The 25,143-nt window shown below is 47.0% G+C and overlaps 1 protein-coding gene and 33 non-coding genes across 35 annotated transcripts; all 34 read right to left on the bottom strand.

The window, feature by feature from the left end:
* Window positions 1–375: 375 nt before the first annotated feature.
* On the bottom strand, window positions 376–447 carry trnap-cgg (transfer RNA proline (anticodon CGG)). The gene has a single exon. It is a non-coding gene; the product is annotated as a tRNA-Pro (tRNA).
* Window positions 448–628: 181 nt separating this feature from the next.
* Window positions 629–700, bottom strand: trnap-ugg (transfer RNA proline (anticodon UGG)). Its single transcript has one exon. It is a non-coding gene; the product is annotated as a tRNA-Pro (tRNA).
* Window positions 701–1,052: 352 nt separating this feature from the next.
* Window positions 1,053–1,124, bottom strand: trnap-agg (transfer RNA proline (anticodon AGG)). The gene has a single exon. It is a non-coding gene; the product is annotated as a tRNA-Pro (tRNA).
* A 597-nt stretch (window positions 1,125–1,721) lies between these two features.
* Window positions 1,722–1,793, bottom strand: trnap-cgg (transfer RNA proline (anticodon CGG)). The gene has a single exon. It is a non-coding gene; the product is annotated as a tRNA-Pro (tRNA).
* A 181-nt stretch (window positions 1,794–1,974) lies between these two features.
* trnap-ugg (transfer RNA proline (anticodon UGG)) lies at window positions 1,975–2,046 on the bottom strand. The gene has a single exon. It is a non-coding gene; the product is annotated as a tRNA-Pro (tRNA).
* Window positions 2,047–2,398: 352 nt separating this feature from the next.
* Window positions 2,399–2,470, bottom strand: trnap-agg (transfer RNA proline (anticodon AGG)). Its single transcript has one exon. It is a non-coding gene; the product is annotated as a tRNA-Pro (tRNA).
* Window positions 2,471–3,093: 623 nt separating this feature from the next.
* Window positions 3,094–3,165, bottom strand: trnap-cgg (transfer RNA proline (anticodon CGG)). The gene has a single exon. It is a non-coding gene; the product is annotated as a tRNA-Pro (tRNA).
* Window positions 3,166–3,346: 181 nt separating this feature from the next.
* trnap-ugg (transfer RNA proline (anticodon UGG)) lies at window positions 3,347–3,418 on the bottom strand. Its single transcript has one exon. It is a non-coding gene; the product is annotated as a tRNA-Pro (tRNA).
* Window positions 3,419–3,770: 352 nt separating this feature from the next.
* Window positions 3,771–3,842, bottom strand: trnap-agg (transfer RNA proline (anticodon AGG)). Its single transcript has one exon. It is a non-coding gene; the product is annotated as a tRNA-Pro (tRNA).
* A 623-nt stretch (window positions 3,843–4,465) lies between these two features.
* On the bottom strand, window positions 4,466–4,537 carry trnap-cgg (transfer RNA proline (anticodon CGG)). The gene has a single exon. It is a non-coding gene; the product is annotated as a tRNA-Pro (tRNA).
* A 181-nt stretch (window positions 4,538–4,718) lies between these two features.
* trnap-ugg (transfer RNA proline (anticodon UGG)) lies at window positions 4,719–4,790 on the bottom strand. Its single transcript has one exon. It is a non-coding gene; the product is annotated as a tRNA-Pro (tRNA).
* A 1,047-nt stretch (window positions 4,791–5,837) lies between these two features.
* Window positions 5,838–5,909, bottom strand: trnap-cgg (transfer RNA proline (anticodon CGG)). Its single transcript has one exon. It is a non-coding gene; the product is annotated as a tRNA-Pro (tRNA).
* Window positions 5,910–6,090: 181 nt separating this feature from the next.
* On the bottom strand, window positions 6,091–6,162 carry trnap-ugg (transfer RNA proline (anticodon UGG)). The gene has a single exon. It is a non-coding gene; the product is annotated as a tRNA-Pro (tRNA).
* A 352-nt stretch (window positions 6,163–6,514) lies between these two features.
* Window positions 6,515–6,586, bottom strand: trnap-agg (transfer RNA proline (anticodon AGG)). Its single transcript has one exon. It is a non-coding gene; the product is annotated as a tRNA-Pro (tRNA).
* Window positions 6,587–7,209: 623 nt separating this feature from the next.
* Window positions 7,210–7,281, bottom strand: trnap-cgg (transfer RNA proline (anticodon CGG)). Its single transcript has one exon. It is a non-coding gene; the product is annotated as a tRNA-Pro (tRNA).
* Window positions 7,282–7,462: 181 nt separating this feature from the next.
* Window positions 7,463–7,534, bottom strand: trnap-ugg (transfer RNA proline (anticodon UGG)). Its single transcript has one exon. It is a non-coding gene; the product is annotated as a tRNA-Pro (tRNA).
* A 352-nt stretch (window positions 7,535–7,886) lies between these two features.
* On the bottom strand, window positions 7,887–7,958 carry trnap-agg (transfer RNA proline (anticodon AGG)). The gene has a single exon. It is a non-coding gene; the product is annotated as a tRNA-Pro (tRNA).
* Window positions 7,959–8,581: 623 nt separating this feature from the next.
* trnap-cgg (transfer RNA proline (anticodon CGG)) lies at window positions 8,582–8,653 on the bottom strand. Its single transcript has one exon. It is a non-coding gene; the product is annotated as a tRNA-Pro (tRNA).
* A 181-nt stretch (window positions 8,654–8,834) lies between these two features.
* trnap-ugg (transfer RNA proline (anticodon UGG)) lies at window positions 8,835–8,906 on the bottom strand. Its single transcript has one exon. It is a non-coding gene; the product is annotated as a tRNA-Pro (tRNA).
* Window positions 8,907–9,953: 1,047 nt separating this feature from the next.
* Window positions 9,954–10,025, bottom strand: trnap-cgg (transfer RNA proline (anticodon CGG)). The gene has a single exon. It is a non-coding gene; the product is annotated as a tRNA-Pro (tRNA).
* A 181-nt stretch (window positions 10,026–10,206) lies between these two features.
* trnap-ugg (transfer RNA proline (anticodon UGG)) lies at window positions 10,207–10,278 on the bottom strand. The gene has a single exon. It is a non-coding gene; the product is annotated as a tRNA-Pro (tRNA).
* A 352-nt stretch (window positions 10,279–10,630) lies between these two features.
* Window positions 10,631–10,702, bottom strand: trnap-agg (transfer RNA proline (anticodon AGG)). The gene has a single exon. It is a non-coding gene; the product is annotated as a tRNA-Pro (tRNA).
* Window positions 10,703–11,325: 623 nt separating this feature from the next.
* Window positions 11,326–11,397, bottom strand: trnap-cgg (transfer RNA proline (anticodon CGG)). The gene has a single exon. It is a non-coding gene; the product is annotated as a tRNA-Pro (tRNA).
* A 181-nt stretch (window positions 11,398–11,578) lies between these two features.
* trnap-ugg (transfer RNA proline (anticodon UGG)) lies at window positions 11,579–11,650 on the bottom strand. The gene has a single exon. It is a non-coding gene; the product is annotated as a tRNA-Pro (tRNA).
* Window positions 11,651–12,002: 352 nt separating this feature from the next.
* trnap-agg (transfer RNA proline (anticodon AGG)) lies at window positions 12,003–12,074 on the bottom strand. The gene has a single exon. It is a non-coding gene; the product is annotated as a tRNA-Pro (tRNA).
* Window positions 12,075–12,697: 623 nt separating this feature from the next.
* trnap-cgg (transfer RNA proline (anticodon CGG)) lies at window positions 12,698–12,769 on the bottom strand. The gene has a single exon. It is a non-coding gene; the product is annotated as a tRNA-Pro (tRNA).
* Window positions 12,770–12,950: 181 nt separating this feature from the next.
* On the bottom strand, window positions 12,951–13,022 carry trnap-ugg (transfer RNA proline (anticodon UGG)). The gene has a single exon. It is a non-coding gene; the product is annotated as a tRNA-Pro (tRNA).
* Window positions 13,023–13,374: 352 nt separating this feature from the next.
* Window positions 13,375–13,446, bottom strand: trnap-agg (transfer RNA proline (anticodon AGG)). The gene has a single exon. It is a non-coding gene; the product is annotated as a tRNA-Pro (tRNA).
* An 876-nt stretch (window positions 13,447–14,322) lies between these two features.
* On the bottom strand, window positions 14,323–14,394 carry trnap-ugg (transfer RNA proline (anticodon UGG)). The gene has a single exon. It is a non-coding gene; the product is annotated as a tRNA-Pro (tRNA).
* A 352-nt stretch (window positions 14,395–14,746) lies between these two features.
* On the bottom strand, window positions 14,747–14,818 carry trnap-agg (transfer RNA proline (anticodon AGG)). The gene has a single exon. It is a non-coding gene; the product is annotated as a tRNA-Pro (tRNA).
* Window positions 14,819–15,441: 623 nt separating this feature from the next.
* trnap-cgg (transfer RNA proline (anticodon CGG)) lies at window positions 15,442–15,513 on the bottom strand. The gene has a single exon. It is a non-coding gene; the product is annotated as a tRNA-Pro (tRNA).
* Window positions 15,514–15,694: 181 nt separating this feature from the next.
* On the bottom strand, window positions 15,695–15,766 carry trnap-ugg (transfer RNA proline (anticodon UGG)). The gene has a single exon. It is a non-coding gene; the product is annotated as a tRNA-Pro (tRNA).
* A 351-nt stretch (window positions 15,767–16,117) lies between these two features.
* On the bottom strand, window positions 16,118–16,190 carry trnap-agg (transfer RNA proline (anticodon AGG)). The gene has a single exon. It is a non-coding gene; the product is annotated as a tRNA-Pro (tRNA).
* A 966-nt stretch (window positions 16,191–17,156) lies between these two features.
* Window positions 17,157–22,717, bottom strand: btbd3a (BTB (POZ) domain containing 3a). 2 transcript variants are annotated; one of them, XM_073491612.1, is made up of 5 exons: window positions 22,608–22,717; window positions 21,967–22,237; window positions 20,769–20,859; window positions 20,189–20,307; window positions 17,157–19,992 (listed from the first exon to the last, which is right to left on the bottom strand). In XM_073491612.1, the coding sequence occupies exons 2-5, from the start codon at window positions 22,131–22,133 to the stop codon at window positions 18,960–18,962; spliced, it is 1,410 nt and encodes a 469-aa protein (XP_073347713.1). In that variant the 5' UTR covers window positions 22,134–22,237; window positions 22,608–22,717; the 3' UTR covers window positions 17,157–18,959. The 2 variants fall into 2 exon arrangements, with proteins under 2 accessions (XP_073347713.1, XP_073347784.1); XM_073491683.1 differs by lacking the exon at window positions 22,608–22,717 and adding an exon at window positions 22,445–22,545.
* Between the last annotated feature and the right edge of the window lie 2,426 nt (window positions 22,718–25,143).

The following is a 25,143-nucleotide window of genomic DNA, read 5'->3' as shown; positions in this document are numbered from 1 at the left end:
CAATGAACTTGATAACGACCCCATTGAGGTTAAATAACTTGTACTCCCTGCCAGTAGCTTACATTGCCTGAGAGATAGGGGATAGTCTTTCAAGGACATCAATCTGTATATTCTGGATGGGAGTCATTTACAATTGGCTTCAGGCGACTTCAACGGCTGCTCTACAGAAGAATGAGCAAGGTGGTATCACTGAACTTGATAACGACCCCATTGGGGCAGTCACAGAAATTTAACAAACTTTGAAACTGATGTGCGGGAATGAGAAGGTGTCTTGTTGAAAGCGTCTTTTTTGGGGGAAAGGAACTGCAGTGCTCTGGCAGATTTGTGTCATTTGTAGGAAAGAGTTTACTTACAGAGCTATTGTGAGTAGGCTGAGGGCTCGTCCGGGATTTGAACCCGGGACCTCTCGCACCCGAAGCGAGAATCATACCCCTAGACCAACGAGCCACAGACAGGGCCTCCTTGTAGAGAGAAAGACGCCAATGAATCACAGAGACATCAGACACAGAGAAAAGTGGAGGCTCTTCCTTTTGTCACATTGGCAGCTGTGCAAGCACTGCCCTCCCGCTTCCAAACTTTGTGCTAAGCTGCGAATAGAGCTCTTACAGTGCTCCAAGCCGTTTAAGCAGGGCTCGTCCGGGATTTGAACCCGGGACCTCTCGCACCCAAAGCGAGAATCATACCCCTAGACCAACGAGCCAAGCGGAAACGAGCAGCTCGCAGGCTGCGCGCTCAAACAGAAGCATTAGAATGTGTGCAGACGGCAATGCACAGACTTGTGCATTGGGGATTCGAAACACACAATTTGGCCTCATCGACAACTCTAACGACAATCGTTTACAACTGGCTTCAGGCGACTTCAACGGCTGCCTAACAACGGCCAGGAGCACTAATGAACAAAAACGATTGGCGAGTGCAGAAGAAGGCAACAAGCCTGTTGAGCGAACTCAGACAGGAGGTACCGTAGTTGCCTCATGTATTTTCTGTGACTGTGCCAAAGACATGTCCATGGAGCAACTGTGAAGGGTAGACAGCCATGAAGTCTTTGCGGAGGGCTCGTCCGGGATTTGAACCCGGGACCTCTCGCACCCTAAGCGAGAATCATACCCCTAGACCAACGAGCCGGGCAAAAACGAGCACCTCACAGGCTCTACGTCTAAACAGCTTACGTTGTCTCTGTCCAGGAAATCATTCAGTATATTCTGGACGGGAGTCGTTTACACATTCAAATTTGGCCTCATCGACACCTCTAACGACAATCGTTTCCACCTGGCTTCGGGCGACTTCAACGGCTGCCTAACAATGGCCAGGAGCACTAATGAACAAGGTGGTATCAATGAACTTGATAACGACCCCATTGAGGTTAAATAACTTGTACTCCCTGCCAGTAGCTTACATTGCCTGAGAGATAGGGGATAGTCTTTCAAGGACATCAATCTGTATATTCTGGATGGGAGTCATTTACAATTGGCTTCAGGTGACTTCAACGGCTGCTCTACAGAAGAATGAGCAAGGTGGTATCACTGAACTTGATAACGATGCCATTGGGGCAGTCAAATTTAACATACAGCAATCACGCTCAAACTTTGAAACTGATGTGCGGGAATGAGAAGGTGTCTTGTTGAGAGTGTCTTTTTTGGGGGAAGGAACTGCAGTGCTCTGGCAGATTTGTGTCATTTGTAGGAAAGAGTTTACTTACAGAGCTATTGTGAGTAGGCTGAGGGCTCGTCCGGGATTTGAACCCGGGACCTCTCGCACCCGAAGCGAGAATCATACCCCTAGACCAACGAGCCACAGACAGGGCCTCCTTGTAGAGAGAAAGACGCCAATGAATCACAGAGACATCAGACACAGAGAAAAGTGGAGGCTCTTCCTTTTGTCACATTGGCAGCTGTGCAAGCACTGCCCTCCCGCTTCCAAACTTTGTGCTAAGCTGCAAATAAAGCTCTTACAGTGCTCCAAGCCGTTTAAGCAGGGCTCGTCCGGGATTTGAACCCGGGACCTCTCGCACCCAAAGCGAGAATCATACCCCTAGACCAACGAGCCAAGCGGAAACGAGCAGCTCGCAGGCTGCGCACTCAAACAGAAGCATTAGAATGTGTGCAGACGGCAATGCACAGACTTGTGCATTGGGGATTCGAAACAAACAATTTGGCCTCATCGACAACTCTAACGACAATCGTTTACAACTGGCTTCAGGCGACTTCAACGGCTGCCTAACAACGGCCAGGAGCACTAATGAACAAAAACTATTGGCGAGTACAGAAGAAGGCAACAAGCCTGTTCAGCGAACTCAGACAGGAGGTACCGTAGTTGCCTCATGTATTTTCTGTGACTGTGCCAAAGACATGTCCATGGAGCAACTGTGAAGGGTAGACAGCCATGAAGTCTTTGCGGAGGGCTCGTCCGGGATTTGAACCCGGGACCTCTCGCACCCTAAGCGAGAATCATACCCCTAGACCAACGAGCCAGGCAAAAATGAGCACCTCACAGGCTCTACCTCTAAACGGAAGCATTGGAATGTCTCTGTAGCTTACGTTGTCTCTGTCCAGGAAATCATTCAGTATATTCTGGACGGGAGTCGTTTACACATTCAAATTTGGCCTCATCGACACCTCTAACGACAATCGTTTCCACCTGGCTTCGGGCGACTTCAACGGCTGCCTAACAATGGCCAGGAGCACTAATGAACAAGGTGGTATCAATGAACTTGATAACGACCCCATTGAGGTTAAATAACTTGTACTCCCTGCCAGTAGCTTACATTGCCTGAGAGATAGGGGATAGTCTTTCAAGGACATCAATCTGTATATTCTGGATGGGAGTCATTTACAATTGGCTTCAGGTGACTTCAACGGCTGCTCTACAGAAGAATGAGCAAGGTGGTATCACTGAACTTGATAACGATGCCATTGGGGCAGTCACAGAAATTTAACATACAGCAATCACGCTCAAACTTTGAAACTGATGTGCGGGAATGAGAAGGTGTCTTGTTGAGAGTGTCTTTTTTGGGGGAAGGAACTGCAGTGCTCTGGCAGATTTGTGTCATTTGTAGGAAAGAGTTTACTTACAGAGCTATTGTGAGTAGGCTGAGGGCTCGTCCGGGATTTGAACCCGGGACCTCTCGCACCCGAAGCGAGAATCATAACCCTAGACCAACGAGCCACAGAGAGGGCCTCCTTGTAGAGAGAAAGACGCCAATGAATCACAGAGACATCAGACACAGAGAAAAGTGGAGGCTCTTCCTTTTGTCACATTGGCAGCTGTGCAAGCACTGCCCTCCCGCTTCCAAACTTTGTGCTAAGCTGCAAAGAAAGCTCTTATAGTGCTCCAAGCCGTTTAAGCAGGGCTCGTCCGGGATTTGAACCCGGGACCTCTCGCACCCAAAGCGACAATCATACCCCTAGACCAACGAGCCAGGCGGAAACGAGCAGCTCGCAGGCTGCGCGCTCAAACAGAAGCATTAGAATGTGTGCAGACGGCAATGCACAGACTTGTGCATTGGGGATTCGAAACAAACAATTTGGCCTCATCGACAACTCTAACGACAATCGTTTACAACTGGCTTCAGGCGACTTCAACGGCTGCCTAACAACGGCCAGGAGCACTAATGAACAAAAACGATTGGCGAGTGCAGAAGAAGGCAACAAGCCTGTTCAGCGAACTCAGACAGGAGGTACCGTAGTTGCCTCATGTATTTTCTGTGACTGTGCCAAAGACATGTCCATGGAGCAACTGTGAAGGGTAGACAGCCATGAAGTCTTTGCGGAGGGCTCGTCCGGGATTTGAACCCGGGACCTCTCGCACCCTAAGCGAGAATCATACCCCTAGACCAACGAGCCGGGCAAAAATGAGCACCTCACAGGCTCTACGTCTAAACGGAAGCATTGGAATGTCTCTGTAGCTTACGTTGTCTCTGTCCAGGAAATCATTCAGTATATTCTGGACGGGAGTCGTTTACACATTCAAATTTGGCCTCATCGACACCTCTAACGACAATCGTTTCCACCTGGCTTCGGGCGACTTCAACGGCTGCCTAATAATGGCCAGGAGCACTAATGAACAAGGTGGTATCAATGAACTTGATAACGACCCCATTGAGGTTAAATAACTTGTACTCCCTGCCAGTAGCTTACATTGCCTGAGAGATAGGGGATAGTCTTTCAAGGACATCAATCTGTATATTCTGGATGGGAGTCATTTACAATTGGCTTCAGGTGACTTCAACGGCTGCTCTACTGAAGAATGAGCAAGGTGGTATCACTGAACTTGATAACGATGCCATTGGGGCAGTCACAGAAATTTAACATACAGCAATCACGCTCAAACTTTGAAACTGATGTGCGGGAATGAGAAGGTGTCTTGTTGAGAGTGTCTTTTTTGGGGGAAGGAACTGCAGTGCTCTGGCAGATTTGTGTCATTTGTAGGAAAGAGTTTACTTACAGAGCTATTGTGAGTAGGCTGAGGGCTCGTCCGGGATTTGAACCCGGGACCTCTCGCACCCGAAGCGAGAATCATACCCCTAGACCAACGAGCCACAGACAGGGCCTCCTTGTAGAGAGAAAGACGCCAATGAATCACAGAGACATCAGACACAGAGAAAAGTGGAGGCTCTTCCTTTTGTCACATTGGCAGCTGTGCAAGCACTGCCCTCCCGCTTCCAAACTTTGTGCTAAGCTGCAAATAAAGCTCTTACAGTGCTCCAAGCCGTTTAAGCAGGGCTCGTCCGGGATTTGAACCCGGGACCTCTCGCACCCAAAGCGAGAATCATACCCCTAGACCAACGAGCCAAGCAGAAACGAGCAGCTCGCAGGCTGCGCGCTCAAACAGAAGCATTAGAATGTGTGCAGACGGCAATGCACAGACTTGTGCATTGGGGATTCGAAACAAACAATTTGGCTTCATCGACAACTCTAACGACAATCGTTTACAACTGGCTTCAGGCGACTTCAACGGCTGCCTAACAACGGCCAGGAGCACTAATGAACAAAAACGATTGGCGAGTGCAGAAGAAGGCAACAAGCCTGTTCAGCGAACTCAGACAGGAGGTACCGTAGTTGCCTCATGTATTTTCTGTGACTGTGCCAAAGACATGTCCATGGAGCAACTGTGAAGGGTAGACAGCCATGAAGTCTTTGCGGAGGTCTCGTCCGGGATTTGAATCCTGGACCTCTCGCACCCTAAGCGAGAATCATACCCCTAGACCAACGAGCCAGGCAAAAATGAGCACCTCACAGGCTCTACCTCTAAACGGAAGCATTGGAATGTCTCTGTAGCTTACGTTGTCTCTGTCCAGGAAATCATTCAGTATATTCTGGACGGGAGTCGTTTACACATTCAAATTTGGCCTCATCGACACCTCTAACGACAATCGTTTCCACCTGGCTTCGGGCGACTTCAACGGCTGCCTAACAATGGCCAGGAGCACTAATGAACAAGGTGGTATCAATGAACTTGATAACGACCCCATTGAGGTTAAATAACTTGTACTCCCTGCCAGTAGCTTACATTGCCTGAGAGATAGGGGATAGTCTTTCAAGGACATCAATCTGTATATTCTGGATGGGAGTCATTTACAATTGGCTTCAGGTGACTTCAACGGCTGCTCTACAGAAGAATGAGCAAGGTGGTATCACTGAACTTGATAACGATGCCATTGGGGCAGTCACAGAAATTTAACATACAGCAATCACGCTCAAACTTTGAAACTGATGTGCGGGAATGAGAAGGTGTCTTGTTGAGAGTGTCTTTTTTGGGGGAAGGAACTGCAGTGCTCTGGCAGATTTGTGTCATTTGTAGGAAAGAGTTTACTTACAGAGCTATTGTGAGTAGGCTGAGGGCTCGTCCGGGATTTGAACCCGGGACCTCTCGCACCCGAAGCGAGAATCATACCCCTAGACCAACGAGCCACAGACAGGGCCTCCTTGTAGAGAGAAAGACGCCAATGAATAACAGAGACATCAGACACAGAGAAAAGTGGAGGCTCTTCCTTTTGTCACATTGGCAGCTGTGCAAGCACTGCCCTCCCGCTTCCAAACTTTGTGCTAAGCTGCAAATAAAGCTCTTATAGTGCTCCAAGCCGTTTAAGCAGGGCTCGTCCGGGATTTGAACCCGGGACCTCTCGCACCCAAAGCGAGAATCATACCCCTAGACCAACGAGCCAGGCGGAAATGAGTAGCTCGCAGGCTGCGCGCTCAAACAGAAGCATTAGAATGTGTGCAGACGGCAATGCACAGACTTGTGCATTGGGGATTCGAAACAAACAATTTGGCTTCATCGACAACTCTAACGACAATCGTTTACAACTGGCTTCAGGCGACTTCAACGGCTGCCTAACAACGGCCAGGAGCACTAATGAACAAAAACTATTGGCGAGTACAGAAGAAGGCAACAAGCCTGTTCAGCGAACTCAGACAGGAGGTACCGTAGTTGCCTCATGTATTTTCTGTGACTGTGCCAAAGACATGTCCATGGAGCAACTGTGAAGGGTAGACAGCCATGAAGTCTTTGCGGAGGGCTCGTCCGGGATTTGAACCCGGGACCTCTCGCACCCTAAGCGAGAATCATACCCCTAGACCAACGAGCCAGGCAAAAATGAGCACCTCACAGGCTCTACCTCTAAACGGAAGCATTGGAATGTCTCTGTAGCTTACGTTGTCTCTGTCCAGGAAATCATTCAGTATATTCTGGACGGGAGTCGTTTACACATTCAAATTTGGCCTCATCGACACCTCTAACGACAATCGTTTCCACCTGGCTTCGGGCGACTTCAACGGCTGCCTAACAATGGCCAGGAGCACTAATGAACAAGGTGGTATCAATGAACTTGATAACGACCCCATTGAGGTTAAATAACTTGTACTCCCTGCCAGTAGCTTACATTGCCTGAGAGATAGGGGATAGTCTTTCAAGGACATCAATCTGTATATTCTGGATGGGAGTCATTTACAATTGGCTTCAGGTGACTTCAACGGCTGCTCTACTGAAGAATGAGCAAGGTGGTATCACTGAACTTGATAACGATGCCATTGGGGCAGTCACAGAAATTTAACATACAGCAATCACGCTCAAACTTTGAAACTGATGTGCGGGAATGAGAAGGTGTCTTGTTGAGAGTGTCTTTTTTGGGGGAAGGAACTGCAGTGCTCTGGCAGATTTGTGTCATTTGTAGGAAAGAGTTTACTTACAGAGCTATTGTGAGTAGGCTGAGGGCTCGTCCGGGATTTGAACCCGGGACCTCTCGCACCCGAAGCGAGAATCATAACCCTAGACCAACGAGCCACAGAGAGGGCCTCCTTGTAGAGAGAAAGACGCCAATGAATCACAGAGACATCAGACACAGAGAAAAGTGGAGGCTCTTCCTTTTGTCACATTGGCAGCTGTGCAAGCACTGCCCTCCCGCTTCCAAACTTTGTGCTAAGCTGCAAATAAAGCTCTTATAGTGCTCCAAGCCGTTTAAGCAGGGCTCGTCCGGGATTTGAACCCGGGACCTCTCGCACCCAAAGCGAGAATCATACCCCTAGACCAACGAGCCAGGCGGAAAAGAGCAGCTCGCAGGCTGCGCGCTCAAACAGAAGCATTAGAATGTGTGCAGACGGCAATGCACAGACTTGTGCATTGGGGATTCGAAACAAACAATTTGGCTTCATCGACAACTCTAACGACAATCGTTTACAACTGGCTTCAGGCGACTTCAACGGCTGCCTAACAACGGCCAGGAGCACTAATGAACAAAAACTATTGGCGAGTACAGAAGAAGGCAACAAGCCTGTTCAGCGAACTCAGACAGGAGGTACCGTAGTTGCCTCATGTATTTTCTGTGACTGTGCCAAAGACATGTCCATGGAGCAACTGTGAAGGGTAGACAGCCATGAAGTCTTTGCGGAGGGCTCGTCCGGGATTTGAACCCGGGACCTCTCGCACCCTAAGCGAGAATCATACCCCTAGACCAACGAGCCGGGCAAAAATGAGCACCTCACAGGCTCTACCTCTAAACGGAAGCATTGGAATGTCTCTGTAGCTTACGTTGTCTCTGTCCAGGAAATCATTCAGTATATTCTGGACGGGAGTCGTTTACACATTCAAATTTGGCCTCATCGACACCTCTAACGACAATCGTTTCCACCTGGCTTCGGGCGACTTCAACGGCTGCCTAACAATGGCCAGGAGCACTAATGAACAAGGTGGTATCAATGAACTTGATAACGACCCCATTGAGGTTAAATAACTTGTACTCCCTGCCAGTAGCTTACATTGCCTGAGAGATAGGGGATAGTCTTTCAAGGACATCAATCTGTATATTCTGGATGGGAGTCATTTACAATTGGCTTCAGGTGACTTCAACGGCTGCTCTACTGAAGAATGAGCAAGGTGGTATCACTGAACTTGATAACGATGCCATTGGGGCAGTCACAGAAATTTAACATACAGCAATCACGCTCAAACTTTGAAACTGATGTGCGGGAATGAGAAGGTGTCTTGTTGAGAGTGTCTTTTTTGGGGGAAGGAACTGCAGTGCTCTGGCAGATTTGTGTCATTTGTAGGAAAGAGTTTACTTACAGAGCTATTGTGAGTAGGCTGAGGGCTCGTCCGGGATTTGAACCCGGGACCTCTCGCACCCGAAGCGAGAATCATACCCCTAGACCAACGAGCCACAGACAGGGCCTCCTTGTAGAGAGAAAGACGCCAATGAATCACAGAGACATCAGACACAGAGAAAAGTGGAGGCTCTTCCTTTTGTCACATTGGCAGCTGTGCAAGCACTGCCCTCCCGCTTCCAAACTTTGTGCTAAGCTGCAAATAAAGCTCTTACAGTGCTCCAAGCCGTTTAAGCAGGGCTCGTCCGGGATTTGAACCCGGGACCTCTCGCACCCAAAGCGAGAATCATACCCCTAGACCAACGAGCCAAGCAGAAACGAGCAGCTCGCAGGCTGCGCGCTCAAACAGAAGCATTAGAATGTGTGCAGACGGCAATGCACAGACTTGTGCATTGGGGATTCGAAACAAACAATTTGGCTTCATCGACAACTCTAACGACAATCGTTTACAACTGGCTTCAGGCGACTTCAACGGCTGCCTAACAACGGCCAGGAGCACTAATGAACAAAAACGATTGGCGAGTGCAGAAGAAGGCAACAAGCCTGTTCAGCGAACTCAGACAGGAGGTACCGTAGTTGCCTCATGTATTTTCTGTGACTGTGCCAAAGACATGTCCATGGAGCAACTGTGAAGGGTAGACAGCCATGAAGTCTTTGCGGAGGTCTCGTCCGGGATTTGAATCCTGGACCTCTCGCACCCTAAGCGAGAATCATACCCCTAGACCAACGAGCCAGGCAAAAATGAGCACCTCACAGGCTCTACCTCTAAACGGAAGCATTGGAATGTCTCTGTAGCTTACGTTGTCTCTGTCCAGGAAATCATTCAGTATATTCTGGACGGGAGTCGTTTACACATTCAAATTTGGCCTCATCGACACCTCTAACGACAATCGTTTCCACCTGGCTTCGGGCGACTTCAACGGCTGCCTAACAATGGCCAGGAGCACTAATGAACAAGGTGGTATCAATGAACTTGATAACGACCCCATTGAGGTTAAATAACTTGTACTCCCTGCCAGTAGCTTACATTGCCTGAGAGATAGGGGATAGTCTTTCAAGGACATCAATCTGTATATTCTGGATGGGAGTCATTTACAATTGGCTTCAGGTGACTTCAACGGCTGCTCTACAGAAGAATGAGCAAGGTGGTATCACTGAACTTGATAACGATGCCATTGGGGCAGTCACAGAAATTTAACATACAGCAATCACGCTCAAACTTTGAAACTGATGTGCGGGAATGAGAAGGTGTCTTGTTGAGAGTGTCTTTTTTGGGGGAAGGAACTGCAGTGCTCTGGCAGATTTGTGTCATTTGTAGGAAAGAGTTTACTTACAGAGCTATTGTGAGTAGGCTGAGGGCTCGTCCGGGATTTGAACCCGGGACCTCTCGCACCCGAAGCGAGAATCATACCCCTAGACCAACGAGCCACAGACAGGGCCTCCTTGTAGAGAGAAAGACGCCAATGAATAACAGAGACATCAGACACAGAGAAAAGTGGAGGCTCTTCCTTTTGTCACATTGGCAGCTGTGCAAGCACTGCCCTCCCGCTTCCAAACTTTGTGCTAAGCTGCAAATAAAGCTCTTATAGTGCTCCAAGCCGTTTAAGCAGGGCTCGTCCGGGATTTGAACCCGGGACCTCTCGCACCCAAAGCGAGAATCATACCCCTAGACCAACGAGCCAGGCGGAAATGAGTAGCTCGCAGGCTGCGCGCTCAAACAGAAGCATTAGAATGTGTGCAGACGGCAATGCACAGACTTGTGCATTGGGGATTCGAAACAAACAATTTGGCTTCATCGACAACTCTAACGACAATCGTTTACAACTGGCTTCAGGCGACTTCAACGGCTGCCTAACAACGGCCAGGAGCACTAATGAACAAAAACTATTGGCGAGTACAGAAGAAGGCAACAAGCCTGTTCAGCGAACTCAGACAGGAGGTACCGTAGTTGCCTCATGTATTTTCTGTGACTGTGCCAAAGACATGTCCATGGAGCAACTGTGAAGGGTAGACAGCCATGAAGTCTTTGCGGAGGGCTCGTCCGGGATTTGAACCCGGGACCTCTCGCACCCTAAGCGAGAATCATACCCCTAGACCAACGAGCCAGGCAAAAATGAGCACCTCACAGGCTCTACCTCTAAACGGAAGCATTGGAATGTCTCTGTAGCTTACGTTGTCTCTGTCCAGGAAATCATTCAGTATATTCTGGACGGGAGTCGTTTACACATTCAAATTTGGCCTCATCGACACCTCTAACGACAATCGTTTCCACCTGGCTTCGGGCGACTTCAACGGCTGCCTAACAATGGCCAGGAGCACTAATGAACAAGGTGGTATCAATGAACTTGATAACGACCCCATTGAGGTTAAATAACTTGTACTCCCTGCCAGTAGCTTACATTGCCTGAGAGATAGGGGATAGTCTTTCAAGGACATCAATCTGTATATTCTGGATGGGAGTCATTTACAATTGGCTTCAGGTGACTTCAACGGCTGCTCTACTGAAGAATGAGCAAGGTGGTATCACTGAACTTGATAACGATGCCATTGGGGCAGTCACAGAAATTTAACATACAGCAATCACGCTCAAACTTTGAAACTGATGTGCGGGAATGAGAAGGTGTCTTGTTGAGAGTGTCTTTTTTGGGGGAAGGAACTGCAGTGCTCTGGCAGATTTGTGTCATTTGTAGGAAAGAGTTTACTTACAGAGCTATTGTGAGTAGGCTGAGGGCTCGTCCGGGATTTGAACCCGGGACCTCTCGCACCCGAAGCGAGAATCATAACCCTAGACCAACGAGCCACAGAGAGGGCCTCCTTGTAGAGAGAAAGACGCCAATGAATCACAGAGACATCAGACACAGAGAAAAGTGGAGGCTCTTCCTTTTGTCACATTGGCAGCTGTGCAAGCACTGCCCTCCCGCTTCCAAACTTTGTGCTAAGCTGCAAATAAAGCTCTTATAGTGCTCCAAGCCGTTTAAGCAGGGCTCGTCCGGGATTTGAACCCGGGACCTCTCGCACCCAAAGCGAGAATCATACCCCTAGACCAACGAGCCAGGCGGAAAAGAGCAGCTCGCAGGCTGCGCGCTCAAACAGAAGCATTAGAATGTGTGCAGACGGCAATGCACAGACTTGTGCATTGGGGATTCGAAACAAACAATTTGGCTTCATCGACAACTCTAACGACAATCGTTTACAACTGGCTTCAGGCGACTTCAACGGCTGCCTAACAACGGCCAGGAGCACTAATGAACAAAAACTATTGGCGAGTACAGAAGAAGGCAACAAGCCTGTTCAGCGAACTCAGACAGGAGGTACCGTAGTTGCCTCATGTATTTTCTGTGACTGTGCCAAAGACATGTCCATGGAGCAACTGTGAAGGGTAGACAGCCATGAAGTCTTTGCGGAGGGCTCGTCCGGGATTTGAACCCGGGACCTCTCGCACCCTAAGCGAGAATCATACCCCTAGACCAACGAGCCGGGCAAAAATGAGCACCTCACAGGCTCTACCTCTAAACGGAAGCATTGGAATGTCTCTGTAGCTTACGTTGTCTCTGTCCAGGAAATCATTCAGTATATTCTGGACGGGAGTCGTTTACACATTCAAATTTGGCCTCATCGACACCTCTAACGACAATCGTTTCCACCTGGCTTCGGGCGACTTCAACGGCTGCCTAACAATGGCCAGGAGCACTAATGAACAAGGTGGTATCAATGAACTTGATAACGACCCCATTGAGGTTAAATAACTTGTACTCCCTGCCAGTAGCTTACATTGCCTGAGAGATAGGGGATAGTCTTTCAAGGACATCAATCTGTATATTCTGGATGGGAGTCATTTACAATTGGCTTCAGGTGACTTCAACGGCTGCTCTACAGAAGAATGAGCAAGGTGGTATCACTGAACTTGATAACGATGCCATTGGGGCAGTCACAGAAATTTAACATACAGCAATCACGCTCAAACTTTGAAACTGATGTGCGGGAATGAGAAGGTGTCTTGTTGAGAGTGTCTTTTTTGGGGGAAGGAACTGCAGTGCTCTGGCAGATTTGTGTCATTTGTAGGAAAGAGTTTACTTACAGAGCTATTGTGAGTAGGCTGAGGGCTCGTCCGGGATTTGAACCCGGGACCTCTCGCACCCGAAGCGAGAATCATACCCCTAGACCAACGAGCCACAGACAGGGCCTCCTTGTAGAGAGAAAGACGCCAATGAATCACAGAGACATCAGACACAGAGAAAAGTGGAGGCTCTTCCTTTTGTCACATTGGCAGCTGTGCAAGCACTGCCCTCCCGCTTCCAAACTTTGTGCTAAGCTGCAAATAAAGCTCTTATAGTGCTCCAAGCCGTTTAAGCAGGGCTCGTCCGGGATTTGAACCCGGGACCTCTCGCACCCAAAGCGAGAATCATACCCCTAGACCAACGAGCCAAGCAGAAACGAGCAGCTCGCAGGCTGCGCGCTCAAACAGAAGCATTAGAATGTGTGCAGACGGCAATGCACAGACTTGTGCATTGGGGATTCGAAACAAACAATTTGGCCTCATCGACAACTCTAACGACAATCGTTTACAACTGGCTTCAGGCGACGTCAACGGCTGCCTAACAACGGCCAGGAGCACTAATGAACAAAAACGATTGGCGAGTGCAGAAGAAGGCAACAAGCCTGTTCAGCGAACTCAGACAGGAGGTACCGTAGTTGCCTCATGTATTTTCTGTGACTGTGCCAAAGACATGTCCATGGAGCAACTGTGAAGGGTAGACAGCCATGAAGTCTTTGCGGAGGGCTCGTCCGGGATTTGAACCCGGGACCTCTCGCACCCTAAGCGAGAATCATACCCCTAGACCAACGAGCCAGGCAAAAATGAGCACCTCACAGGCTCTACCTCTAAACGGAAGCATTGGAATGTCTCTGTAGCTTACGTTGTCTCTGTCCAGGAAATCATTCAGTATATTCTGGACGGGAGTCGTTTACACATTCAAATTTGGCCTCATCGACACCTCTAACGACAATCGTTTCCACCTGGCTTCGGGCGACTTCAACGGCTGCCTAACAATGGCCAGGAGCACTAATGAACAAGGTGGTATCAATGAACTTGATAACGACCCCATTGAGGTTAAATAACTTGTACTCCCTGCCAGTAGCTTACATTGCCTGAGAGATAGGGGATAGTCTTTCAAGGACATCAATCTGTATATTCTGGATGGGAGTCATTTACAATTGGCTTCAGGTGACTTCAACGGCTGCTCTACAGAAGAATGAGCAAGGTGGTATCACTGAACTTGATAACGATGCCATTGGGGCAGTCACAGAAATTTAACATACAGCAATCACGCTCAAACTTTGAAACTGATGTGCGGGAATGAGAAGGTGTCTTGTTGAGAGTGTCTTTTTTGGGGGAAGGAACTGCAGTGCTCTGGCAGATTTGTGTCATTTGTAGGAAAGAGTTTACTTACAGAGCTATTGTGAGTAGGCTGAGGGCTCGTCCGGGATTTGAACCCGGGACCTCTCGCACCCGAAGCGAGAATGATAACCCTAGACCAACGAGCCACAGAGAGGGCCTCCTTGTAGAGAGAAAGACGCCAATGAATCACAGAGACATCAGACACAGAGAAAAGTGGAGGCTCTTCCTTTTGTCACATTGGCAGCTGTGCAAGCTCTGCCCTCCCGCTTCCAAACTTTGTGCTAAGCTGCAAAGAAAGCTCTTATAGTGCTCCAAGCCGTTTAAGCAGGGCTCGTCCGGGATTTGAACCCGGGACCTCTCGCACCCAAAGCGAGAATCATACCCCTAGACCAACGAGCCAGGCGGAAAAGAGCAGCTCGCAGGCTGCGCGCTCAAACAGAAGCATTAGAATGTGTGCAGACGGCAATGCACAGACTTGTGCATTGGGGATTCGAAACAAACAATTTGGCTTCATCGACAACTCTAACGACAATCGTTTACAACTGGCTTCAGGCGACTTCAACGGCTGCCTAACAACGGCCAGGAGCACTAATGAACAAAAACTATTGGCGAGTACAGAAGAAGGCAACAAGCCTGTTCAGCGAACTCAGACAGGAGGTACCGTAGTTGCCTCATGTATTTTCTGTGACTGTGCCAAAGACATGTCCATGGAGCAACTGTGAAGGGTAGACAGCCATGAAGTCTTTGCGGAGGGCTCGTCCGGGATTTGAAACCGGGACCTCTCGCACCCTAAGCGAGAATCATACCCCTAGACCAACGAGCCGGGCAAAAATGAGCACCTCACAGGCTCTACCTCTAAACGGAAGCATTGGAATGTCTCTGTAGCTTACGTTGTCTCTGTCCAGGAAATCATTCAGTATATTCTGGACGGGAGTCGTTTACACATTCAAATTTGGCCTCATCGACACCTCTAACGACAATCGTTTCCACCTGGCTTCGGGCGACTTCAACGGCTGCCTAACAATGGCCAGGAGCACTAATGAACAAGGTGGTATCAATGAACTTGATAACGACCCCATTGAGGTTAAATAACTTGTACTCCCTGCCAGTAGCTTACATTGCCTGAGAGATAGGGGATAGTCTTTCAAGGACATCAATCTGTATATTCTGGATGGGAGTCATTTACAATTGGCTTCAGGTGACTTCAACGGCTGCTCTACAGAAGAATGAGCAAGGTGGTATCACTGAACTTGATAACGATGCCATTGGGGCAGTCACAGAAATTTAACATACAGCAATCACGCTCAAACTTTGAAACTGATGTGCGGGAATGAGAAGGTGTCTTGTTGAGAGTGTCTTTTTTGGGGGAAGGAACTGCAGTGCTCTGGCAGATTTGTGTCATTTGTAGGAAAGAGTTTACTTACAGAGCTATTGTGAGTAGGCTGAGGGCTCGTCCGGGATTTGAACCCGGGACCTCTCGCACCCGAAGCGAGAATCATACCCCTAGACCAACGAGCCACAGACAGGGCCTCCTTGTAGAGAGAAAGACGCCAATGAATCACAGAGACATCAGACACAGAGAAAAGTGGAGGCTCTTCCTTTTGTCACATTGGCAGCTGTGCAAGCACTGCCCTCCCGCTTCCAAACTTTGTGCTAAGCTGCAAATAAAGCTCTTACAGTGCTCCAAGCCGTTTAAGCAGGGCTCGTCCGGGATTTGAACCCGGGACCTCTCGCACCCAAAGCGAGAATCATACCCCTAGACCAACGAGCCAAGCAGAAACGAGCAGCTCGCAGGCTGCGCGCTCAAACAGAAGCATTAGAATGTGTGCAGACGGCAATGCACAGACTTGTGCATTGGGGATTCGAAACAAACAATTTGGCCTCATCGACAACTCTAACGACAATCGTTTACAACTGGCTTCAGGCGACGTCAACGGCTGCCTAACAACGGCCAGGAGCACTAATGAACAAAAACGATTGGCGAGTGCAGAAGAAGGCAACAAGCCTGTTCAGCGAACTCAGACAGGAGGTACCGTAGTTGCCTCATGTATTTTCTGTGACTGTGCCAAAGACATGTCCATGGAGCAACTGTGAAGGGTAGACAGCCATGAAGTCTTTGCGGAGGTCTCGTCCGGGATTTGAACCCGGGACCTCTCGCACCCTAAGCGAGAATCATACCCCTAGACCAACGAGCCAGGCAAAAATGAGCACCTCACAGGCTCTACCTCTAAACGGAAGCATTGGAATGTCTCTGTAGCTTACGTTGTCTCTGTCCAGGAAATCATTCAGTATATTCTGGACGGGAGTCGTTTACACATTCAAATTTGGCCTCATCGACACCTCTAACGACAATCGTTTCCACCTGGCTTCGGGCGACTTCAACGGCTGCCTAACAATGGCCAGGAGCACTAATGAACAAGGTGGTATCAATGAACTTGATAACGACCCCATTGAGGTTAAATAACTTGTACTCCCTGCCAGTCATTTAGAACTCCCTCTTGGTGAAAAAGTGTCCAAATGACCTGCGTGATTTAGATGACGATCTTCAAAAATGATTGGCGAGTGCAGAACAAGGCAACAAGCCTGTTCAGCAAACTTAGACAGGACTCCTAGAGACAGGCCTTTTTTGGGCAAGGAGGAGGTATTGTAGGTGTGTAATGTATAGCAAAGACGTGAACATGGAGCAACTGTGAAAGGTAGACAGCTATGAAGTCTTTGTGGAGGGTTCGTCTGGGATTTGAACCCAGGACCTCTTGCACACATGAGAATCAAAAAATCAACAAACAAAAAAATCAATAATATAACCAATGAATTGCAGGACGACAGTGCCGTGGACAAGAGGTAAGGCACACTATTCTTATCGTTTTGCAGGAATGGTAGCATTTTCCCCTGCTTCCAGTCTTTGTGGGGCATGGAATGGCACCCCAAGTGAGAAAAATACCCCTAGGTCTACGAGCCACAATGAGCTTCTCTTTTTTCCCTGCACAGCAGATATCTCAACATAGACATATCATTATTCCGCAGCCATTGCATTGTACAATCAACATTTACTGCATAATGTTACATTAAAACAAAAAAGCATGTATATTGTCATTTTAAGTAAATTATGTGAGTTCTTCTATAACTACCGTTGTTGCACAACCACTGGATTCAGAGAGAACTTGGACAAACTGACCTTTAATTTCAAAATTAGTCACAACAACACATTCATAAGGCCACCAACTCACTGTACATTCTGGTTGGAATCACATAACTGGAAACAAAGACATCCAAAAATATGTTTCTTCAATAGGGATTCATATAAAACCGTTTTTACCTTCATTTACAAAGAGAGTAGATGAAGAAGTGCGTCAGGACACAATTACCAATGTATTTACCCACTGCAACATCAATGAAACAATAAATCAGGATTTGGTACAAACGTGATGTCATGACTTTTATCTGGTAGAATGATGTTTGAGGAACACTGTCCTTTAAATACAACACAAAAAAGGTATACATTTGTAGTTAAAATCCTTTCAGCTAACCTGTTATACCGCAGATTGGACAGGTAGAACTTTATGGTCAAAATGCCCCTTTAAATTGCCACATTTCAACAGAGAACTCCAGGAGGCAGAAACAGTACATAGCACCGGAGGAAGGTTACATTATGTCTGAAATAGTGTATAAAAAATGCAATAAGAGACAGGAGTGTGATTTGTCAAGTTACAAATATAAAACTTATTATTAAGCTTTAATACCAAAACCAAAAACGGTAAACACCTGCACAGGTTACAGAATAAAAGTAGTGCTTCATTAAATCCTTCACTAAAAGCAGGAATATTTTCAAATCTTCAAAATTAAACCAAAGTCTGAATGCGACAAAGTGGCGAATTCAGCTGAATGAGCAGCACATTGTCAAGTTTGAAACATTTGAATGTCTCTGTGGTTGTCTCACGATAAAACTCAACACATTATCTTTAAGGCAAGAAACTGATACACTGCTCTTAACGTGGAGGAGCCCTAAAGCTCAATGGCGCAGGACATGAAAACATTAAAGTATTAAATTTTATTTAATTTCAATAATCAATTAATTATTATTTATTTTAGTATTGTCGTTGAGTTCAGTTGTAATAAAATGTGCTATGAAACTGCCTCATCTACTTCAGCTTTATACTTGCCTAACCCTTGCTCACATGATTAGTTAATTAACCAATGAAGTCAGTCAACAATCTGAATATGTTTAGGTTTTGGACTGCTGGCTGTTGGCCTCTCGACTCTTAATGATAAATAAAAAAAAACAACAAAAGAGATTAATATAGAATAAAAGTGATTATAAAAATGTTTTTTTAATCATTCAGAGACATGACATGGCTGCTTTCTGTGTCGTTCACTTACTGTCTGAGATTTTACTACACTGTTATAACATGGTAACACTCCCTTTAACATCTGTGGGTGTGTTAAGACATTATGGACAATGTTACAAGTCAAAGAGCAGGACTGCTTTGTGGCTATATTGGAATATATGCATAGATAATATACATATAATCTAATATTGGATATTTATATTGTATTATACTAGTATCACTGCGGTGAAGTACTTTGTCCTGTCCTGCTTGAGTATTCTATCCATTATAATTTATGGTCAAGTGTAATATGACATTATCACCCGCCCCTAATGTTTACCAATATGCTCGTCTCCACAGAGATGTTAAAGGTTTATTTTGAAAGGAATATAACTGTTGCTTTACCTTCAACACACAGAACCTGAAACTCAACAACAGCTGCTGTGTAACAAAACAACAACAGAAATGTGAAGGAATGTGAGGATTCAGTCTTCATCTTTCTCTCAAAGGCTCAACAGTACATCCAGGAGTCCCTCCCTCCTCAAACAGCTTCCTGAGAACTCGTCTCCACACTTTCGAAGTAAAAGTCTACATGGCAGTGAAGCAGGAATCTCTGCGGCGTCCTCCCTCCTGCCCGGCTCAGGCGTAAAAGATCAGTTCAGGGATCTGGCCCCCCTGCACTCCGGTGCCATTGGTGCTGTCCGAGGAGCACTGGAACTGGAAGGTCACTTTCCCACACTGCACCTCTGTCATGCCCTCCTGGCCAAAGTAGCTGAGCTCATTGCCATCCAGCACCACGCTAGCGGTGTAGAAGGTGTCTGGCTCGATCTGCACAGGGTAGTCGAACCACACGGGGAAGGTGCTGCTGGAGCCGTCTGAGAAGTACTTGATGATCCTCTGAGCCATCGGCACACCCTGGCGCTTCAGCTCGATCTTGGCACTGTACTCGGCCGAACCACAGCTGGAGCCATACAGACCGAAGCCAGCGATGAAGACACGTCTGTCCACAGCAAACTGGATGCTGTCACAGCGACCTCGGTACCGCCACTGGTTGCTCCTGTAAGCGCAGGACTGGAAGCGGTGACAGCGCTGCGGCGACAGGCCTTTACGAGGTTTGGTACAGAACAACAGTTCAGGCTTGTTGGCAGCGGTGTACCACAGGAAGATGTCGTTAGTCTCGTTTAGTGTGAGCACACCAGACTGCGCTGCTCCGTTGGCAAAGTCCTCTAGTGCCATGGTAGGGATGCGGATCAGGTAGATGGCCTTTCCCAGCATCAGACGCTTGTTTTCGATGGTCGGCGTCAGGTCTTGTCGTTGACACTCAGCCTCGGCCCAGTTCAGCGCCGCCTCGAACACCACCATCTCTTTGGCGTTGAGTGTCTCCCGCCGCAGGATGCTCTCCAGCGTCTGGGTGTCGATGTCGCAGAAGCCTTCGGAGCGCAGAGAGAGCTCGGCCTGAGCGTCGATCACCTCCCAGCATCGCTGCGTCAGGTCGGGCTCCTCGAACAGGCAGCTCTGAGACAGCAGCACGCAGGCGTTCTTGGCGCTCAGGCTGGTCTCCAGGAAGTTGACACAGGCCCGGGCCAGGTGAGGCACGATGTACTTTTTGGCAGCATAGAGGGTGGCGAGCACTGTGTCAGCACACAGGTCGATCTCATCACAGTAGATATACCTGGGAAAGCAGAGGGCGGGATCACCTTGAGACAAAAATATTTTATGGTCTAAGCAGTTTTTGTTGGTATTTTTTTTATATTGAGAAACATACTACATTTTTGTTGTGTGTCTGATGTTTCTAGACAGAGACAAAGCTAAATGTTGACTGTCCAATCACAGTCCATTAACACTGAATAAATCAGAGGTTGACTTACTTCAACATGGCCAGAAATGAAGGAGGCTCCACATCAGGGATCCTGATCTCGTCCTGATCCTCAGCCAGTTCTCCATAAAACATGGCGTGGAACACTGAGCTGCCAACAGCCAGGACGTACTGACAGAGCAGAGCAGCAACATGGATGCAGTAAGAGACAAGTTCTCCACTTATAACAGATACAAATCTGACAGCTGTGACCATGTGACTCACATCATGTAAAATCACCCTGAACTATTATAACAGCCTTTTATTACAAGTTTGTTTTTTCATCATCAATAATTACTAATGTTGATTACCTGAAACTTTTGCTTTGTTCTTGTGTCCAGATTTCAGCCTATTTAATATATTTGAATCAAAAGAAAAATAACTGAACAAGGAAAATCATTCTCCGATTTGTTGTCTCCAGTGTTGGAAAAGCAAGCAGACGTCTCTTTGTATGACAAATAATGAACAGCAAGGCTCCACACAGTGCTGTGTCTTTCAAATGCACCAAGTTACTCTCGGAGGAAACCAAACATTGGTTTACGGGAGGTCATTTTTCACTCTGATCCCAGATCTGCAGATATCAGTGGTTTTACCTTGTGTCCTGGCACTCGCTGCGTCCCGCCAGGCGGCCCGACCACAAAGTGAACATCTGCCATCATCTCATTGTTGAACATGACTGAATTCCTAAAAGGACACAAGAATCTTTAACATTTACTCTGAGAATATGTTCAGAGAAAACACCAAGTACAATAAAAACATGGTTGTCTGATTAATGAAATTGAAAGTAATAAAGGTGGCATGTCCTGGGGTAACAAACCCTCATCACTCAGGATCTCATTGATTTTTCTGCTGAAATCCCGGTGACAATCTTTTTTTTTTTTTTTAAATCAGCAATAAATCAAGTTTTTTAATGTGTACGTGTATCTGAAAAGCTTTAATAAGGTTAAAAAGTCCTCTGAGACAAACTTGATATTAGAATATATAAATAAAAATGATTTGATTCATTACTTCTATTTCAGTGAGGCTTAGAGATAAATGCTTTCAGTTTTTGTAAAGATATAAATTCAGAATCTCTGCTGCTTTGAATTAATCCCAGTGATGCTCATGATGGTCTGCTGTTAACAAAGTCCAGTCTGTTGCTGATTTGAACATTTTTCTTTCAGTTCAGAACAAACCGGACTTTATATTACCTGTTGGTGACACTTCATTGTATAGGACCGCAACTTTCATAGTCAGTAGAAACAAGAAACATTTTACCGAACTTTTAAAAAAAAAATCTACTATTTTCCAAAAGGCAGTTAATAATTATCTGGTAATTTTCTCTTTCCAGGACTTTTTCAGTGACGATCTAGCTGGAACGACAGACAGGGAGCGCGTCTATACACTAATATGTTCCTTAATTTTAACTTATCTTAATTTAGCTTTTTCTCTCATTTTCCATGACTGGTCGACTGTTTTCTAGATTTTCCAGGATGCGTGGGAACCCTGCAGATGTCCGCTGTCCTCTGCGATTGTAATGTTATGATGAATTGTATGTACCCTCGTGTTTAATACTTAGTCTACCCCGTTATGTTTCTGTAAATGAAGCAGCTGTGAAAGCAAGACACATTTCAGAACCTGGTCTGACAATCAAGTATCAAGTGCAAGAATTGTGTGTTTACTCTGATCTTGATGAGGACGTTTCAAACACAGAGAAGTACCTGTGCTGATTGAAACATAACAGGAAGACAGGAATTCAAGGCAACCTGATCAGAACCGGTGTCTGTACAGGCCGGGACCAGAATGACTGACCTCTCTCGGATGGTCGGGAACAGGCCCTGCCAGTTGCAGCAGCCCTGTGCGGAGGTGGTGTTGTTGTTGGTCACGTTCTGCTGCTGGTACTGCTGGATGGACGTGGCGCTGCTGCTCGCTGAGGCGGAGGGGACCAGCTTCTTGGTGGGAAACAGCTCTGCAGCCATTATCTTCTAGTCAGACAGCAGGCCGGGTCATGGCAGATCCGGGGCCGGGCTGAACTGCTGCTCCCGCGGCTCATGGAAGTCCGGCCGGCGGAGTCTGGAGAGCACTGCCGAGAAACACACCTCACGTTCAGACACTGACGAAAGCAACCGAACCCCGATTTAAAATATGCTGCTTTAACGCTCATTTTAAGCTAACTTCGCGTTAGCCGAGCAGGCCACACACAACCCAAGTCCTTTACACCAGTCAGACAGTACAACACATGAACACTTCCAGCTCATATGCAGTCACAACACACACGAGTGTAAAACACCAGCTGGCCGGTGGCTGTTTAAACCCCGGAGCTTCTGTTTCGTCTTCACTTTAGCATCTTCACGCTAGCTGGTTGGTTAGCTGACTGACTAAAAGGCCGTTTTTGCGAGTTAATTTCTCGGTCACCGTCGAGATATTTAGCGAATAGCTGCGTTTCCACTCACTCTGCTGTTATGAGGACGTGTTTCTGATCATATCTTCTCCCGCATTAACCAGTTGTTCAGCAGTTTAACAGACTGACGGCTCAGCTTTGTTTACAGTAGCTAGCAGCTTCTTCTGCTAACGAGTACGGCAGATTCAACTCACTGCAGGCGCGCTGCCGCCACCTGCAGGCCAGGCGGTGCAACGACACTTACATTTTACAGGCGTTTCCTGTTTAAAATGCAAAACTCACTCAAATTATCTTTATTTTATATAATGATGCCTGAACATTTATATAATCTCCTCCTGATTCAGGTGAAGTCTCCTGACGAGACTTCACCTGACTTTATATCATCAGGAGGAGATGATGGCTGAGCCTGACTTTATATCATCAGGAGGAGATGATGACTGAGCCTGACTTTATATCATCAGGAGGAGATGATGGCTGAGTCTGACTTTATATCATCAGGAGGAGATGATGGCTGAGCCTGACTTTATATCATCAGGAGGAGATGATGACTGAGCCTGACTTTATATCATCAGGAGGAGATGATGGCTGAGTCTGACTTTATATCATCAGGAGGAGATGATGGCTGAGCCTGACTTTATATCATCAGGAGGAGATGATGGCTGAGTCTGACTTTATATCATCAGGAGGAGACGATGGCTGAGTCTGACTTTATATCATCAGGAGGAGATGATGGCTGAGCCTGACTTTATATCATCAGGAGGAGACGATGGCTGAGTCTGACTTTATATCATCAGGAGGAGATGATGGCTGAGCCTGACTTTATATCATCAGGAGGAGATGATGACTGAGCCTGACTTTATATCATCAGGAGGAGATGATGGCTGAGCCTGACTTTATATCATCAGGAGGAGATGATGGCTGAGCCTGACTTTATATCATCAGGAGGAGATGATGGCTGAGCCTGACTTTATATCATCAGGAGGAGACGATGACTGAGCCTGACTTTATATCATCAGGAGGAGATGATGACTGAGCCTGACTTTATATCATCAGGAGGAGATGATGACTGAGCCTGACTTTATATCATCAGGAGGAGATGATGGCTGAGCCTGACTTTATATCATCAGGAGGAGATGATGACTGAGCCTGACTTTATATCATCAGGAGGAGATGATGGCTGAGCCTGACTTTATATCATCAGGAGATGATGACTGAGCCTGACTTTATATCATCAGGAGGAGATGATGACTGAGCCTGACTTTATATCATCAGGAGGAGACGATGGCTGAGCCTGACTTTATATCATCAGGAGGAGACGATGACTGAGTTTCTATTTTGGGTGAACTATTCCTTTAAGTGGAGTCTCTGCAACATCAGCTGTTGAACCTGGAGAACCCGGTTGTTAAAATAAGATCCTTATAAGATAAGATCTCCTCCTCCTCTTCCTCCTCCTCCTCCTCCTCCTCCTCCTCCTCCTCCTCCTCCTCCTCTTCCTCCTCTGGAGTTTGGTTAGTTACTCTGAAAATCCACTCAAGGTTGAAGTCCAAAAACTCAAAGGCAAAGCAGCAGGTCCTCAGTCCAAAAGGTGTTTATTCCCAAAAACAGAAAATATACATCCGTGAGCTACCCCGGGGCAACTGAGACCTCTCGCCGATTCTCCCCTTTTTATACCCGTGGTCCAGGGTCCTCACGCCCCTCTGGACCATCCTTTTACCTTCATGATGATCCTGGGTTTGTCACTTATTATTCTTATTCTTGGATGTGCTCTGAAGAACCTACACATGTCTTACTCAGGCCCCTTCTGTGGCCTTGGGTGACCTGTGGCAGCACCTGTTGCTCATTTACTTCAACACTGTCATTATAAAACGGTGCATCAAACATTGGTCTTTTATCAGCCTCAAGCTCAATCAGAGCCCAGTTGGGACTGCAAGGGATATTCCACAATCTGATCACACGCATGATCATGACCCAGTTTCTCATTTGCCACTACATGGTGAGGTGACTGCAGGCTGATCTCACTGTCAGTCAGTTCAACACATCAGTGTCTGTTAACACTGGAGTCGTGAACATGTTGCTTTATTGAGAGCGTTTTATTCTGCAGGCTGTTCGAATCAGAGCAGGAAGTAGAAATCATGTCTCTGCCTCAGGGGACGGGTTGGACTCTGATACTGGACCTGTTGTTGGGACTTTGACACTGAAATGATTTTATGAAGCCTGTTTATTGTTTTTATTGAGGTCTCTGTTGGACAAACACGTCTGAAGGTCAGCTGATAGCTTTGAATGTGAAGTTATTAACGATAATAATATTTTTATACACAGAACAGTTTGTCTCTCAAAGTTTCCAGCGGTGGAAAGTGACAAGAACATTTGGTCGAGTTCAGTTTAGAGGAACTTGTGTTTAATAATACAAATGATGAGTCGTACATGATAATACAGAATATAACCAGCTGATCACCTTCCTCCTCTTCCTCCTCCTGCTCCCCCTCCTCGAGACGTCGGTGGTTAAAGGTATCATTTGATCAGCTGCTAATAAAAGAATAAAAGCTGAACTTTGTCCTGTGCAGCAGCTTCACACTGGTTTATAGTGT

The sequence above is a fragment of the Pagrus major genome, chromosome 1 (assembly GCF_040436345.1).
Source record: "Pagrus major chromosome 1, Pma_NU_1.0".
Lineage (NCBI taxonomy): Eukaryota > Metazoa > Chordata > Actinopteri > Spariformes > Sparidae > Pagrus > Pagrus major.
The sequence above is the reverse complement of the archived record's forward strand: the minus strand, read 5'-3'. Positions and strand labels throughout refer to the sequence as shown.

Bases quoted from the DNA above. Each gene is read 5' to 3' on its own strand.
- btbd3a (XM_073491612.1), bottom strand. From the start codon at position 22,133: ATGGCTGCAGAGCTGTTTCCCACCAAGAAGCTGGTCCCCTCCGCCTCA. The intron at 20,860-21,966 runs GTCAGTCATTCT...GTGTCCTTTTAG, and splicing joins TTCCCGACCATCCGAGAGAG to GAATTCAGTCATGTTCAACA. The intron at 20,308-20,768 runs GTAAAACCACTG...CTGCTCTGTCAG, and splicing joins AGCGAGTGCCAGGACACAAG to TACGTCCTGGCTGTTGGCAG.